This window comes from Centroberyx affinis, unplaced genomic scaffold, assembly GCF_046629955.1.
Source record: "Centroberyx affinis isolate AG114_WGS23_722 - 3 ecotype Tasmania unplaced genomic scaffold, CSIRO-AGI_Caff_v1 ptg003554l_1, whole genome shotgun sequence".
NCBI lineage: Eukaryota > Metazoa > Chordata > Actinopteri > Beryciformes > Berycidae > Centroberyx > Centroberyx affinis.
The window spans coordinates 71,832-87,323 of record NW_027281489.1 but is presented as its reverse complement, the minus strand read 5'-3'; the positions used below and the strand labels follow the sequence as shown (position 1 = coordinate 87,323).

At 42.4% G+C, this 15,492-nt stretch overlaps 1 protein-coding gene across 1 annotated transcript in view; it reads right to left on the bottom strand.

Annotated features, from left to right (window-relative positions):
- tafa5a (TAFA chemokine like family member 5a) overlaps nucleotides 1–15,492 on the bottom strand; it is an 82,519-nt gene that overhangs the window by 4,495 nt on the left and 62,532 nt on the right. Inside the window, exons 3-4 of the mRNA XM_071540038.1 lie at nucleotides 14,316–14,443; nucleotides 6,663–6,787 (exon numbers count right to left, since the gene is read on the bottom strand). Coding sequence (XP_071396139.1) covers nucleotides 6,663–6,787; nucleotides 14,316–14,443 — 253 coding nt within the window. The remainder of the gene's footprint in view (nucleotides 1–6,662; nucleotides 6,788–14,315; nucleotides 14,444–15,492) is intronic.

Sequence of the window (15,492 nt, the reverse complement as noted above, 5' to 3'; positions counted from 1 at the left end):
TTGCACTGTATGGGCTTTATACCACTCTTCAGGATGAATCTAGAAAAAGGGAAACTTCCTTTTGTAGTCACTTTTGGAGATATGCAGTCAATAAAGATAAGACCAGAATAAGATCAATTGAATTTTCCTTAATAAGTCGGATGACCTTGGACACCAAAACGGTCTATATCTGCAGGTGACGTTTTCTTTCATGTATTTAATTTATTCTTAAAATATTTCATGATAAAAAAGTCTCTTATGTAAATGACTCTAAGACTTCTGCAGTGCCTCCTCCGCCTCGTCTTTCTCTCTCCACGCTGTAGTCGCCGTTGTCGCCGGAGAGAGGCCAGATTTGTGCGAACAAACACAAGCACAAAAATAAATTAAGAGATCAAAACCCATAGAGAGGAAACGAGTCAGTATTCCACACCGTGTACAATACAATATCATAGCAAATTAGCAGATTCCAATGGCTTCCATTGACTACCATAGATATACAATGTTCAGTTGGCTGTAGATCAGTCAGTCAGTAAATCATGTCACTTTCCTTTTTTTCCTTAATGGTTTTGATAGACAGTGACTTGTAGATAACCATGAAAAGAAAGCGGCTACAGATGTGTGAACAGAAAACTCAGGACTACGAGCCAGCAGTAATGAGAACAACAGCATTTGTTCACATCCTACTAAACTGCCATTGTGACCACATTTTATGTCCAATAAGCTTCTCTACAAAGGTACAACATATAAAACTGTTAAATATATAACTTTTTAGGGCCTTTCAAAATACATTTAATGACATTTCTTTACTCCTTCTTTTCAGACTCAACAGCTTTAATACTCTCTTTAGATATTCATAATTTCTTTGATATTATCTGCACTCCTTCACCGGTGACCAACCGTTGCTTATTGCAAGTTGTCCCAACCATAGCTATTGAAAAATGCAAATCAGATTTTTTTGATACACAGTTATATTTATGTAGTACCTATATCTCCAGTTTCAAAATACAGTGGTGGGCTTAGTCTGAGAAAAAATGTCTCCAAAGTGTTAAAGGTACTCCTTTGATTGTGTACGGTACATATGTGGGTCCCACTAGACACAAGGTTCGGTTTGCATCGGTCCACTGTGCACCATGTCTCTGTGCGGGGCAGTCGTTGGTCGGTGGCGACACAAACAGCAAGTTCACAAAGTCTCCGTCTGTCTTTGCCAGATGGTCCGTTCTGTCACAATGATCGTAGCTGTTGTTTTCCTCTTTGGTCTATAAAAATATGGGAGGTTTACTCCAGCAGAAGGCCTATTCACAGCAGTGAGCGCTCAGTTCGGTCTACGGCCTGGCGAGGTGGTCAAAGAAGCCACAGGGTCTGGTCTGTAATGATCCTGTCTATGCTCTGGAACTCCTGCCCTTCAAAACCCATCTCGCCCCTTAAGAGGCGAGGAGAGCGAGACGGGGGAAATCCTTCATTCGGGGCAGTTAGCGACAGCAGTTCCAAACAGAGGACTCCCATTGAGGCAAAACAATTTTCAGGATGTGCAGGTTTCCAATCCTCCGTGGCACAAGGGAGCGCTGCTAATTCACAGAGCAGGCAGATAGAGTCGAGAGGAGGCGGGCGCGACATGTTGATCCAATGACAGACAGCAGGAAGGAGCAGGGAATAGGAAATAGGAAGTGTTTTTCTGGAGGAAACTGCAAGTGGTTTGTCCAGTGTCCAGGGGAGAGACGGATCCCTCAGACAGTCCCTCCCTGGCGGTCCCGTCTCTGGCTGCGTTATGAGACCTGCAAATCAATAAAACAGAGGGAAGATAAGATGCTTGTTTCAACACACTGTCCTCTCAGCTCTTCAGACTGGTCAAATCAGTGTCATCCTTTAAATCAATTCTGAAGACCCATTTGTACAAAAAGGCCTTTTAATAATTTGACCTGCGTGTTTTATACCGAACATAATTTATTTATTTTTATCTTCATATTTTTATTTATTTCACTTTATTTTATTTTTCCTCACTACTGCTATTTTGTTTTGCTGTTTCTTTATATTGCCTGTTCATTAAGCACTTCTGTTTTGAAATGTGCTATATAAATGAAGATTAATATTATTATTATTTGCACTTTGTTCTATTTACTCTTTTACTACAAGCTTTCTTCCAACAGCACAGTAGATCTACCCACCTATCTGATCATTAACAAGAAGACATACATCAGTGTCAACAGATGAGGATAAGCAAACAATGGGGGGATAAATTATGAGATAAGATTGGGGGTGAATATCAACAATATTATATCACAAATAACCAACATCAAATCCACCATTTGAAAAATCTGGCATCTATTCGGACAAAATGATTGCTGACATGAAAATAAAACTCACTTTTGAAAATCAAATCTAGAAGTTATTAGCTATCTTCATCCATTTACTTACTTTATTTGACCCCTTTACTACCATTTTAGAGGATGTAAGCACCTGTTTAAATATTCAACAATGCATGTAACATTTTTTTTTTTTATATAAAAATTGATAATATAGTGTTTTGTAATCAAACTGCTTGTTTTACCCCTGCAGGCTAAGGTTTAAATCCTGCCAGAACCTTAACCAGCTCAGTCTCCCTCACTCAGTTTTCCTACTTTCTCAATATAATGTAAAATAAAAATTAGATAAGCAGACTTGAAGTCGACCAGTCTAGTTCAGAAGAAAAAACAAATCTAACACAACTTTTCAGGTCAATCTAATGTTCTTGCATCAGTGGGAACATCATATTGTCAAAAGACATGGGGGGCAAAACTCAACCTTACAAAACATAACTTATTAATATTTGCAATGTCTTACCCACTCCCCAACATTTTTAATAAATTAAATGGAGGATGTAAAATCATTCCATCCAGTGTTTTTGCTATAAGCAATGAGTGCACCCATTGCTTCCCTAACAACTCGAAAGTGTAGCATTAATTAATTGTACAGTGCTCTGATAGCAGAATAGGAAAAAAAAAAGTCGACAGCTTACTCATTGTCAAGTAAAATGTTCTGGCAGTCAAATATTTAGAATTCTTCGGGGGGTGTAACCCAATAACAAAACAAGTCTCGCAGTGCAGAGACTGAGAAACAATTAATCTACCACAGAAAGACAAATCTGGAAGCCTCCTCACCATCTGGCCCCAGCCAGTCACACAGCCAACCTGATAGAGGCATTGATGCCTTCCAAGATTGTTGCACTGCCGCCACTGACGCTTAATTCATAATAATGAAGTCTTGACAATTACACAGGGTGCAAATTGCCATGAAAGGGGCAGGTGTTGGATGGAGCGCTAGCATGTATCACAGATGAAACAATATTGGATGCTCTGGGAATAATCAAGATCTCAATGAACCCCGGTTTAATAGGGCTAATGTCATGGTTTCGCTGGTGATGGGCATGAAATGACAGGAGTGTAGCAGCTAAAAGCAGGGGCGAGCCACCGCTAACTCCCTGCCTCCGACTGCTGCCCACTTAGGTCTTTAGTCCCGTTGTAAGCACTGTGTCTCCAACTCACACTGCCCCCTAGTGGGGACATTGAGATTATAATGGTTGTGAATGGACAAGGACCAGCGGGTAAAATGGAGGGGGAAAAAAAATCCCAGCATAGAGACATTGGTATCTCTGTTAGAGAGATCTCGAGGGAATTGGAATGCAAATGGATTTAAACAGATGGCAGGCATTGAGACGGTCTTGTTCTATGTAAGCTATCACATATTCTGTCTGCCATGGTATCTTTCTTATTCTGAAACTCATAAATGGTGGACTATATATATATATATATATATTATATATCTTTCTCTCTCTGTCTCTCTCTCACACACACAGACACTGATAGTCTCTCTCTTTTCCTCACACCCACACCGTGGCAAATGGTTCCCTGTAAATCTCACACACAAATCTCATCTCAGGGAAATGGAAGCCTTCTATTAAAAAGGGGAACGAATTTCAGATGAATATGAGATGAATTTGCCCTATGAATAAAATTCACAGGCACTAGGTGATTATTACCTGAGGTTTATCAGGAAACGACCATATTACTCTATTTTATATCTTATAACAGCAAGAGAATATTTTCCATTCTTGTGCCAAGGGAATGCAGAGAGGAAGGAAAATGTGATGCAGAGCCAGACTGGCTATCGAACACATGGACGAACTTTGTGCACAATGGTCCGGCTGTTCTAAACAAGACCAGAAACAGCGTTCGTGGCTTGTATAAGACCGATAACTGCTGGAGGTGTCACAGTAGCAGCTGGAAACTCATGGACAGAGCCCATGGCTGTGTTAATGTGTAAATTGTGCAGACTCTCTCTCTTGTTATGGGTCTCGCAGGCAGACCACTCAATACTTATCGATATGCCCCTGGTTGCATTCAATCCATGGACAAGGAAAACATCTCAGGGACACGACATATGGCTTCTTGTCTCTCAGCAGAGCTGGAAGTGTGACGCTTTGATGTGGATATGAGAATGTGGTGTGTGTATGTACGTGTGTGTGTGTGTGCAGTGTGCTAGTGCACTTGTTTGTAAGTGTGAGCAGGCATTTATATATATATATATTTATGTTGTGCACGCACATTTTAAGTGAGTGGGTGTGTCCACGTGTGTATGTACGTGTTTCAGTGTGTGCCTGTGTGTATGCCAGTGCGTGTGTTTGTGTGTTAGTGTGCGTGTGTGCTGGCATCTGCCTGTATTTGTGCACTCCTGACACTTCTGTTGGCGCCAGAGAAGCCACTGTTATTTACAACACATATGGAGTCGTTCTCCACCTGGGAGTTAGGGGACAGAAAACAAGCGCACCCGAACATATGGCCCCAGCCTGACATTTCCTCTCTGCGTGAACTCCAGCCGACTCCCCTCAAAATGTCACAGCGCAGCGACCCACGGTGAACGTGTGAATGGGCACGCATGAGAGTAAATTGATTCATTTTTCCCCTTCAAACTCTTTATCAAGACTATGACGGATATGAGTAATGCACAGTTCAAAAACTTAGCAGTGCTCAGAATAGAATTCAGTGACATAGACGTATTAAATGAATATTGATAAGTGAAGTTGTAGGTTAGGAACGATCCACAGGTTAATAAGGAATGGGAAATCGCTCATTATATACTGTGATGTTGGATAATGCCTGGAGCAGATACTGTGATCAAAATACATGGAGACCCGTACATGTATGCATCGGCCCCCAGACGCCAGGCCCCATTCCGCATTAAGAGAGAGTTCAAAGCTATCTGGGGTGTTATATCATTATCAACCCTTTCATACTGCATCTCTTCAGAACATCAAAGCAAGCAGAGTTCACTATCTGCATTCTACAATATGTACAGAACTGTAATACACAAGAGGGAAACATTAGAATAGACTTAACAACGTGATCCTACCGTGGTAGCTTCAGCATGGAATAACAAAATGTCATTAATTTGAGATACAAATAACTTTCTCTATACTCTCTATACACTATCACATACTGTAACAAAGTATAGATTATATCTGTTTACATGATGCAAGCTACTGTATTACATATACACTGTATGACATCAAATGACTGCAGGCGATAAGATACCATATTACTTTGTTCTGTATAGCATGGGATCAAACAATTAAGACGAATCAAAGATATCCGACTCTGTTAATGAATAGATGATTATGCTCTTCTATATGATATATTGTGAGTCATCTGAGTTCACAGCATGCATTCCATCCTGTGTCTATTTTTAGTCTCAAATCTACTGTAGACATGCTGTCTGGTCTGAAAAGCGCGGGGATCAGATTTTTTCGAAAGTGAATCATAACATGGACCATAAATGCTGACAATATTGACCGACAGAAGCGCCTGGTTTTCAGAATCTGTATGGGACTGGATATTTTTTACAACTTCGGCCTCATTCCTTTTATTGCATCGTACATTAAATTTACTACATGGCGACTCTCTACTTCCCGAACACATGCATTAATATCAGTCTGTCTGGCGCCTTGTTTTATTTGAGTGTACGGATGCCAAGCTCTGTAACTGACACAATACTTTAAAGACAACATTTAAAGACAACATAATAGAGCAAAAAAAAAAAAAATGCACACATTGATATCCTGTGGTTAAATACACACAAGGGGACTGGTGAGCTTATGGCAAAATGAGCAAGCCAAATAAAGAAACTAAAGAAGCAGACAGTTGCTTTTATTGTATGTGGATTTATGTGTGTGTGTGTGATTCTGTGTGTCTATGCATGCTTGTGTGTGAGTGTGTGTGCATGCTTTATCTTATTTTCTTGTTTCTCTAAAGCTGGAGAGTGAGCGTCAAAAACCCTAATATTTATTGATCAGTTTCTGAACATAAAAAACATTACTAAGAGAAGAAATCCAGTGACCCACTTTATCAGGTCTCTCACATTAGGAATGCTGATCTCAGATCAGTTGTAACTACTTGCTCATGGTGAACGAGACGGCCGAGGTGACCTGCTCAGTGATCCTAGATCAGAGCTGCAAGGCTGGATGTACCCAGAGAGAAAAATCACTGGGGCCTCACATGGGGTTAAAAATAATATTTTTTAAGGGTTGTGTGCAAACCTAGTTTAAATCTGAGAAACACAGTCGCAAATGACAAATTTCCATGTAGAATACTAAGATACCATTGTGTCTAAATACATTATTTTCCTCTCTTTCTGCTCAGAGGCTTTCGCTGTACCTTGCTGCCTCCATGAGGCCCTCGGCGCTCTGTAGCTGCTTGTGTTGCTTGCTGCCTTTTCGGGACCAGGGCTGGTTGGAGTTGCTGTTGTTGTAGTAGTGTTGGTGGCGGTAGATGGTTTTTGGCTGTCTGTCAAGGGGTCGTCAATGCTCTCCGCCATAGTGTGAGAGTGTCGAGGGGGACTCTTGTCGCGTCATAGAGCCTGAGGGGAGAAAGGGGGAGGAGAGGGGGAGGAGGAGAGCGAGAGGGGAGGCAGTATGGTTATCAAGCTCAAGATGAGGATGCTGTTTTGTTTTGTTTTTTCTGTTTCTTTTATTTTCAGATTTAGACACACAGTCACACCATCAACACCACCACCATCACTTTGCCTCACTAAAAGGTCTGGAAAAATTGCCTGTTGTGGCTTTGTACAAACCTGGTGGGCTGTTCTGTGCTGGTGCTAGTTACAAGGCAATTGTTTCTACTGTATACAGAGTTAAATATGGGAGTGTGGGAGTAAAATGGGGTCTGATTCTACATAATGGCTTGCCAACATGGCAGCATAATAGAGAAGCCCTGTGTGTTTTTCCAGGAAGAAAGGAGGAGGAAAGGCACACAAGGAGGAGCTTTAGAAAAATGTGTCGGAGAATTCTGTGAAACTACATTTTATTTAACAGTTCTCAATGTGTGCACATGTGTCTCTGTGCATCATAAGTGCATTCAGTATGCTTGCGTGTGTAAGTGAGCACATGTTTTATCCTATGCATGTGTGCATTTCTGTGTGTGTGTGTGTGTGTGCGTTTGCTTGCTTGTTGGGATAAAAAAAAAAAAAATGCCGCTTGGCTCAATTGAATGGGAGCTGCTGGCAGCCACAGTAAAAGCCAGTAATCACTTCCTGCTTAATTAGAAAACAATGACCTTTTTTGGCCAATGAAAATGTCTGAAACTGGGTAATGTTGACAATAGGGCTGAAATACAGGCAGGGACACTTTCATTGGCCAGTAGGAGCTTGAGGTTTAGAACAGCACTGCTCACTTAGCAGATCAATCCCACTAGCTCTTAGGCTGTTGATAAGAACCTAGAAAGACAGACTTTCTCATTCTCTTTGTCTCGGTTTTCTCTCTCTCTCCCCCCTCTCTCTCTCTACTAACAAGAAAATAGTCACAGTGTCTTTCTCAATTTCCCAAAATGGAGGACTTGGTATTTTCCAAGCGGAGAGGTTGTGCTGACTTGGCTCCCTCCAGATGTAAGCTGGCAGACAGAGCTAATGGTTAGCAGCAACAGGGTCTCTCTCTCTCTTTCTCTCTTCCTCTCTCTCTCTCTTCTTTCTCTCTCTCTGTCTGTCTATGGTGTCCAAGCAGCTGTCTTCTTAGTGGTGATTCTGTTCAACCCACTGTTGGATGTGGCTGGAGGGCCCAGAGGGATCAATTACCAAGGCCGGTACCGACCCAGAACCACATGGGGGAAGTGGTGATGGTGGGGCGTGAGGGGGGATCCCATCAGGCCCAAGCCTAAGCCGGATCCACAGAGAGAGAGAAACAGAGAGAAGAGAAACTGATAGGCGGATGGAGAGAGGCCCTCAGTCCCCGCTCAAAACCCCCAATCGAAAGAGCTTTTTCATACTCGGCCGAACACACGCTCTCGTTGGCAGATGTGTAAATGTGTAAATGCTGTAGAAGCTTGAAGGAAGATGCAGAGGGGTCCGGGGGTTGCCTTGTGTAAACTGCGCCCTTGGAGACGAGGGCTGTTTGTGTGAGTCTGAGAAGCAAACAGCCCTCGCCTCCATGCATATATATGAATGTGCATATGTCTGCATGTAGAACCCTACCCTCTCCCACATACATAGAGTGCCTCAAGTGCATAGTATATGCACATACGTGAACACATACTATCAACATCATGCTCCTGATCAGTTGTGGCAAACACGTTTCTGTACTCTCTCCTCGCTTACTGAGCTCCCAGTCTGCACTCCTCTATTCTACTCTCAACTCATCTCTTTCCCTCCCATACCACCTTCCTCTCTTCTTTTTCTCTCCTCTCCTTTCTTCTCCTCTCCTCTCTGCAGTGAAAAAGTCTTGATTACAGTAATCACAGTCTTTCTCTCACTGGGTGCCACCTCTGTTCACGGTGCTCTGTTCAAAGTCTAAATACCCCAATCAGGACCGACCTAATGGAACATATGATTAAGACCTAGTTAGACACTTAAGTGTCTACACTCAGTGCCCGCAGTTCTATGTGCGCGTATGTGTGTGTTTATATGCGTGTGTATGCATGTTGGCATGAGAGCTCACGTAAAATCAAGTGAAGTTTGTGTAGCCACACAAAATGCCATACTTGTTTTTAATCATTTCAGTTGTTTCAGGGCTGTTTTCTTCATTCTGAGTCAGTGTTTGCTCCACGCAGACCTGTATTTTCTGAAAACATCAACGGTGATGGTGCGTTGTGTAATTGCATGTGAAATGTATAGTAATCCTACAGGACAAGTGAAATGTGTCTGAGTGGATTTCAGGAAAACTATGGCCCTTTTGAGGGACTTACTGTAGATCAATGATTTGAAAACATCGGCTACAGCATGTGTGCTGCACCGTGTGCTGTGTAAACAACATGGCAGCTTGTCTTTGCAGTCACTCATGACAGTTTTTCCTGATGTGGGATTTCGTGCAATTATAACTTGCCGAGACAGAAAATACTTGAAAGGGGTGTCCTTTTCCGTTAATGTAACAGGCTCTGAAAGGCTTAACAACAAGAGCCACCGCTTGATGTTCACCAATTGAAAATTACTTGAATAGTGTTTTACGATGTCTGACTGGCTCAAATCTTCCTCTCTGTTTCAGTCATACTTGCTCTCTCACCACCACGTACAGCGCTCTTTTCTTCTCTCACGCTGCTTTTCTGTCTCTCTTTTGAATTGTAGGTCTTATCAGCCTGTCACAAAAGTCATCAGATAACCTGAGGTGATTTCGCTCCTCTCCTCTAATGGTGTTCTCCCTGTGCCTAGCTCCCCACGTCGGTACATGCGGAGGGAGATAGCTCCTTGCGCCGTTTCATCTGCCAGTCTAAAATGGTGGAGGGCACAACGCGGAGCATCCTCCTCTCAGGAGAGAGACAGCAATAAGCCTTTCACAGAGAGAAGGAGGTATGGGAGATGACTGCTGAGACTACATATCGTTTCGCCAACAGAGAACGCTTCGGAAAAGCAGCAAAGGCAGCATTTGACTCCAGGTAACAGTCTGATAAGATGTATATTCAAATCATTTAGCATCATGGAAGGAGGAAAGTACTTTGGCAGTTAGCAATTAACTCTTCACTGCCTGATGAAATCACAGCATTAAAAAAGTCTCCTTACCTTGCACTTCTCTATACATGATCATTCTAGTGGAAAAGGAACAGTTTGTTACATCTATTGCCAGGATGCTGTAGCTCTTACCCTTGCACTCCTTGCTATTGGTTACTTGCAATCTTGGTTTGCCTAAAATGCAAATGTAGGTCCTGCACCATAAGTTAGAAAACAGTCATAATATTTTTTGCAATGCTACACATTTTATTGTAGGTTAAGTATGTAGAGGCCTACAGTGAAAGAAAATAACCATAGAAATCTGTTTCAAAGTATTTTGAACATACAACATACTTGCAGTTGCACAGTCCAAATCAGTTTAAATGGGAATGTTTTACATCATGTGGAAGTCCACAACCTGTACTGTTTGTAATAATAAACAGCAGAACATTTTAGAGAATGAGATTTGTGAACATCAGTCCTCTAAAGGCTTTATATGGTGCATCTAAGGGATTCCATTTTCTGCAAGGTTAATCCCTAGGAGGAGAAATATATCACTGTCAATGAAACTCTTGATGTTGCAATAAATTATATGCGATAACTGTAGTATTCAGATGTACACCTGTTTTTGATCTGTGGCCTGTTCAAATGCTGTGCGGTACTAATAAAAGTAACCTACAAAACATCACTGTCAACAAGAACCAATGTACATATCAATCTTCATACGTTTGTTCTGTAGCTGGCCTTGGAAAAAAATCTATATTGTGTTGTTATTGACAGGGACAACATGTTCTCTTCATAGCAGGGTCAGACTAAGACAAATAGGCCTGCATGAGGAGAGAGAGAGAGAGAGAGGGGGAGAGAGACAGAAAGAGTGGGAGAGAGAGAAAGAGGGAGAGGGAAGAGTGAGAGTATAAAAGAGAGAGTCAAAGTAAAAGTGAGAGAGAAAGAGTCAAACGGAGCGTGATTTTACAACAGGAGCACATCAAACGGTGGCTACTGAGCTGAATGACATTCTTTAGGTAGAGGACATGCAGCATACATCCAAGCTGGCTCACAACTCCCTGTCACCCATGTTGCCAACCAAAAGAAAAGGTAGAAGAGGTCACCGGTGTCAACTTGAACAACAATCATCCTCCGTTTGACAGAAAAACACAAACTTCTCAAACATTTGACCGGTACACGCAGACCGCCTCGCGACATTTGTCCAAAATAGCCCTTTACGCATTGAAGGGGTCGGAGATGGGGCTGAGTCAGATTGAATTGGCTTAGTCAAATGCCCCCAGGGACGTGTCTGTTTGTCTGTGTTGATGTTTTCATACCAACACCTGACAGACAGGTTGGACATGCTCGATGGACTGTGCAGAAGCAACGATCATCTGGAGGCACTGCAGGGGTGGCAGTGTTTTGGGTTTGCGTGATGTTTAACCTTGAAAAGCCTTAGGCGAGGGGCAATTTGTTCAAAGTTGACCAGAGGGAAGGTGAGCAGGTAAATTGTTTGTTTTGTTTTGCCTCACATTCTCCCTTTAGTCTGCGGTTAACAAGAAGGTTATGCAATTTTTGCTTATAGAAGATTGATGCAGTCCCCCACCAGCCCCTACCTTTTATGCATTTTAAGTGCAATGCAGGGTGGTGAAGTAACGTCCCAAATCTGCCCAACTTTCCCCAACTATCAACAGGACTAGTCCCATTACGCCAGTCAATCAATCATATAAATTAATGTTTTCGAAAGAATTTCAAACAATGACCTCGGTCTGTCTGTTGCCAGTCATTAGAATCCTTGAGAGAGAAAGCTGTGTATACACGCGTGCACACACAGACACACAAACACACACACAGACAGGCACAGATGAGTGCACATAGCTGCCCAGCCATTTGACTAGCTGTCATCAAGCTTAAAGTAGCCAATGAAGCAAGCATGAATACCTGCCACACATTGTCAGCAGAAGCCAATGTGAGGCACGTTGACTGACATCCTAAGCAGCAAATGACATGTACATGTGGGCCAAGGCGTACAGGGCAACCAAGGGAAGGAAAGCAGGGACGGATACATCCACAAACAATTATGAATACACAAGCACTTGGAAAAAGACACCAACAGAGACACCAGCAAAAGAAAGCAAACACACTTAGACACACATAAATGCACACACGTAAGGATACACATGCAAATGGATGCTTAGAAACCAATTAACCTACTATGCTAACACACACATATACACTACACACACGTAGGGCCCCACCATATACACACGACACATCTAGAGCACCAAACTACCATCACACACAAACACTTGCACACTCAAGTATTCTCACACACGTGCAAACACAACCTTACCCTCCCCCCCAACACACACACACACACACACACACACACACACTAGTGCTTATATCTGTCAAACGTAATAAATGGATCCAACTACGTGTCACCTATGAGTGTGTGTGGGCTATCTGCCTGCCCAGATAACAAATTACGTTGTAGGTGGAACATGCAATGGCTGTCACCTTAGTCTCCACAACCAGGTATATTCTGGTGTGTGTCGGGGCACTGAGAGACACGCGGCTCCCCACACGCTAAGAACAAGAACACAAGGGCAGCAGCTGCCTGATAACAAACCGTATCATTTGGATTCAGCAACCTTGGGTGACAGAAAAGCACAGAGGTGTGTGTATGTGTTGGTATGTGTTATATATACACTACCAGTCAAAAGTGTGGACACACCTGATTGAACGTACTATGCTTTCCATTATCTTAAAGCCATTTTGATCTAAAGGCTTCTTAAATGCTTGAAATTTGTTTTCTAGACAAATAAAAATAGTGAAGTTGATGACTATGTATGGATTTCTTTCCAAAGCCTTTGCCTTCCCATCAAGGCAAAGGGTGGCTACTTTAAAGAATCTAAAATATAAGATAGTTTTGATTTGTTTAACACGTTTTTGGTCACTGCATAATTCAACTTGTGTTATTTCATAGTTTTGATGTTTTTACAATTATTCTAAAATGTGGAAAATAGTAAAAATAAAGAAAAATGTGGCATGTCCAAACTTTTGACTGGTAGTGTAAATATGTGTGTGTGTGTGTGTGTGTGTGTGTGTGTGTGTGTCAGGCGGAAGCATGTGTACGTGTGTGTTTTTCAGCAGAGAGGAATAAACAAGTTAGTCAGCTGATGACTAAATCATGACAGATGCATTAATGATGCCCCACTGCTCTCCAGTGTTCACCCATTGACATTCAGAGATAGGGCAGCGCCTGTGTGTGTGTGTTGTGTAACATATGCCCGAATTGAAACATCTCTAATTGCTATAGACTGTGCTAGGTGGGCGGGAGGGCGACAGCGGAGTGTTTTACATCTCTTGTAAAGCGGGCGGCAGGGCGATAGCAGTGGGGGGGGGGGGGGAGAGAAGGGGGGGTGAGGAGGGTGAAGTGGAGAGGAGGAGGTTTGGAGAGCTGGAGAGCGAGTGAGGAGGATGGGCGGGCAAACGGGTGGCGTCTCGGCGAATACACGCAGTGGCTTCCCCATCTGTTGCCATCATTAACATTAAGAGCGGCCCTAATTCAAGCTAATTGCTGGCGACGAAGAAGTAAACAAACCGCATACAGTTTGTGGGGATGAGTGGAAGACGAGGAGGGAGGAAGAGGGAGAGAAGCACTTTCAGAGGCTTGTGAAGTGAATGCCTAACTGGGTGTTCTGTTGTTATCAATGTGCTCGTGGCTGACAGTGAGCAAGCTGGCTCAGTGTGTAATGTGGAGCAAAGGCAACACTTTGAAATGATGTTCAAAGGTCCAGAGTTTGTCTGGCCACATAAATTTTAGGTATATTCACATACTGTAGGTTCTTGAGTCTGATTCATACACAGCTTTTACAGCCTTTACACGCAAGACTCGTGTTTAGCTGTCACTTACTATCATGGATCATATCAGAGACAAAAAAAAAAATGTCTTGAATCAAATAAATGAAAACATAAACACAGTCAGTAGCCAGCCAACAGTGTTTCAACACGGCACCATACTGCAAGTACAGATTGGGATTTTAAGGGAAGCTAACTGAGAGCCAGTTCTCAAAATTTTTTTATTATGCTGTAGAATAGTTCAGCATGTTTACATGACCATTTAATAAAGTCCTCTTTGGCTGCTAGAACTTGTTTACTACTATAGTTTACTTGTGATTGTACAATGTATGGCGGCATTATGAATCAAGGAAATGTGTGGCTTGACTTTTGGCTTTTCACCACAGATGATTTTCTATGGATAGGCTTAATTTTCTATACTGTTGCAATCACATTATTCTTAGAGCGATTGACTTGGCAGGTGCAAGTTTTGAGAATATAAATGCAACTCTGACCCAGAGTTTGTGAGCAGTATGTGAAACCTGGGGGGTAGAAAGAGAGGTGGAACTCACCGTGGTGGTTTTGACTCGGCCTCCAGGCTGTGTACAAGTCCAGCCGGATTTATTGACTAACAGGTCACAGCCCTCGTCCTCCAAACATGGCACCATCTCACACCACTGCTTTTTCCGCACAATACCAGCTGCCGAGAAGACAGAAACAGAGAGAGAGAGAGAGAGAGAGAGGAGAGGTGGTGGGATGGAGAGAGATGGATAGAGAGAGAGACAGGAAGAGAGAGGTGGCAGGGATGTAGAGATGGAGTGATAAAAAGAAAGAGAAAGAGTCGAGGGATGACAGATGGGGTGAGAGAGATATGGGGAGAGATTATAAATGATGGAAAAAATGATGGAAACGGAGGTGTGAAGAAAGATTGTGAAATACATATAGATGGAGAGAGAAAAAGATGGAGGAAAAAGATGGGGGTGGAGTGAAAGAGAGATGAGATATGCAGGTAGATGAAGAGCAATGGAGTAAAGAGAGAGTTGAGAGATATGAGATCGGGGGATGACAGCGAGAGATGAGGAAAGATGGAGGGAATCAGACAGATGGAGAGAGAAGGGGAGAGGTGTGATCAGTCAGGTAAATAAAAACACTCACAGCATAAATGATATTTAATATGTTCACAACCCTTTTCTTGCATTCAACAATAGTTTCAACAAGATAAAGTATTTGGTAAGTTTTGGACATGAGCTTTTATCGTCAGGGAATGGCTTATGAACACACTGCTAAGGGGAAATCCACCTTTACATACTCTTACACACACTTATGTATTATTAATCTGTGATGTTCAATGCATTCCAGGAGTTATTTTGTGATGAAGTGTTGTAATTGACCTTTTTCGTGTACCTTCTTTCTCCCAACATGCCTCTTCTGCTTCTACTTCAGTTAGTGATTTCCTACATTTCCCAGAATGACAAGCCCCAGAGAACAGGTGTGAACCTGTTACATGCAATTGTGGGTTTTACATGTAGGTGTGAGTTAGGCCAGTTATCCGGAAGGAAAAAGAAAAAATGCACCACCTAACTAAATGGGCCAACAAATGCAAGTTATATCACCAATAGCTGTTTTAATAATGTGTTGCAGTTGTAGGGTGTATTTTTTTTTTAACATGCTCTCCGTGCATCACACTCGCACAATTATAAACATTAACATGTGGGAGCAGCCCACTGATGGTGATTACTGAAGGAGGGG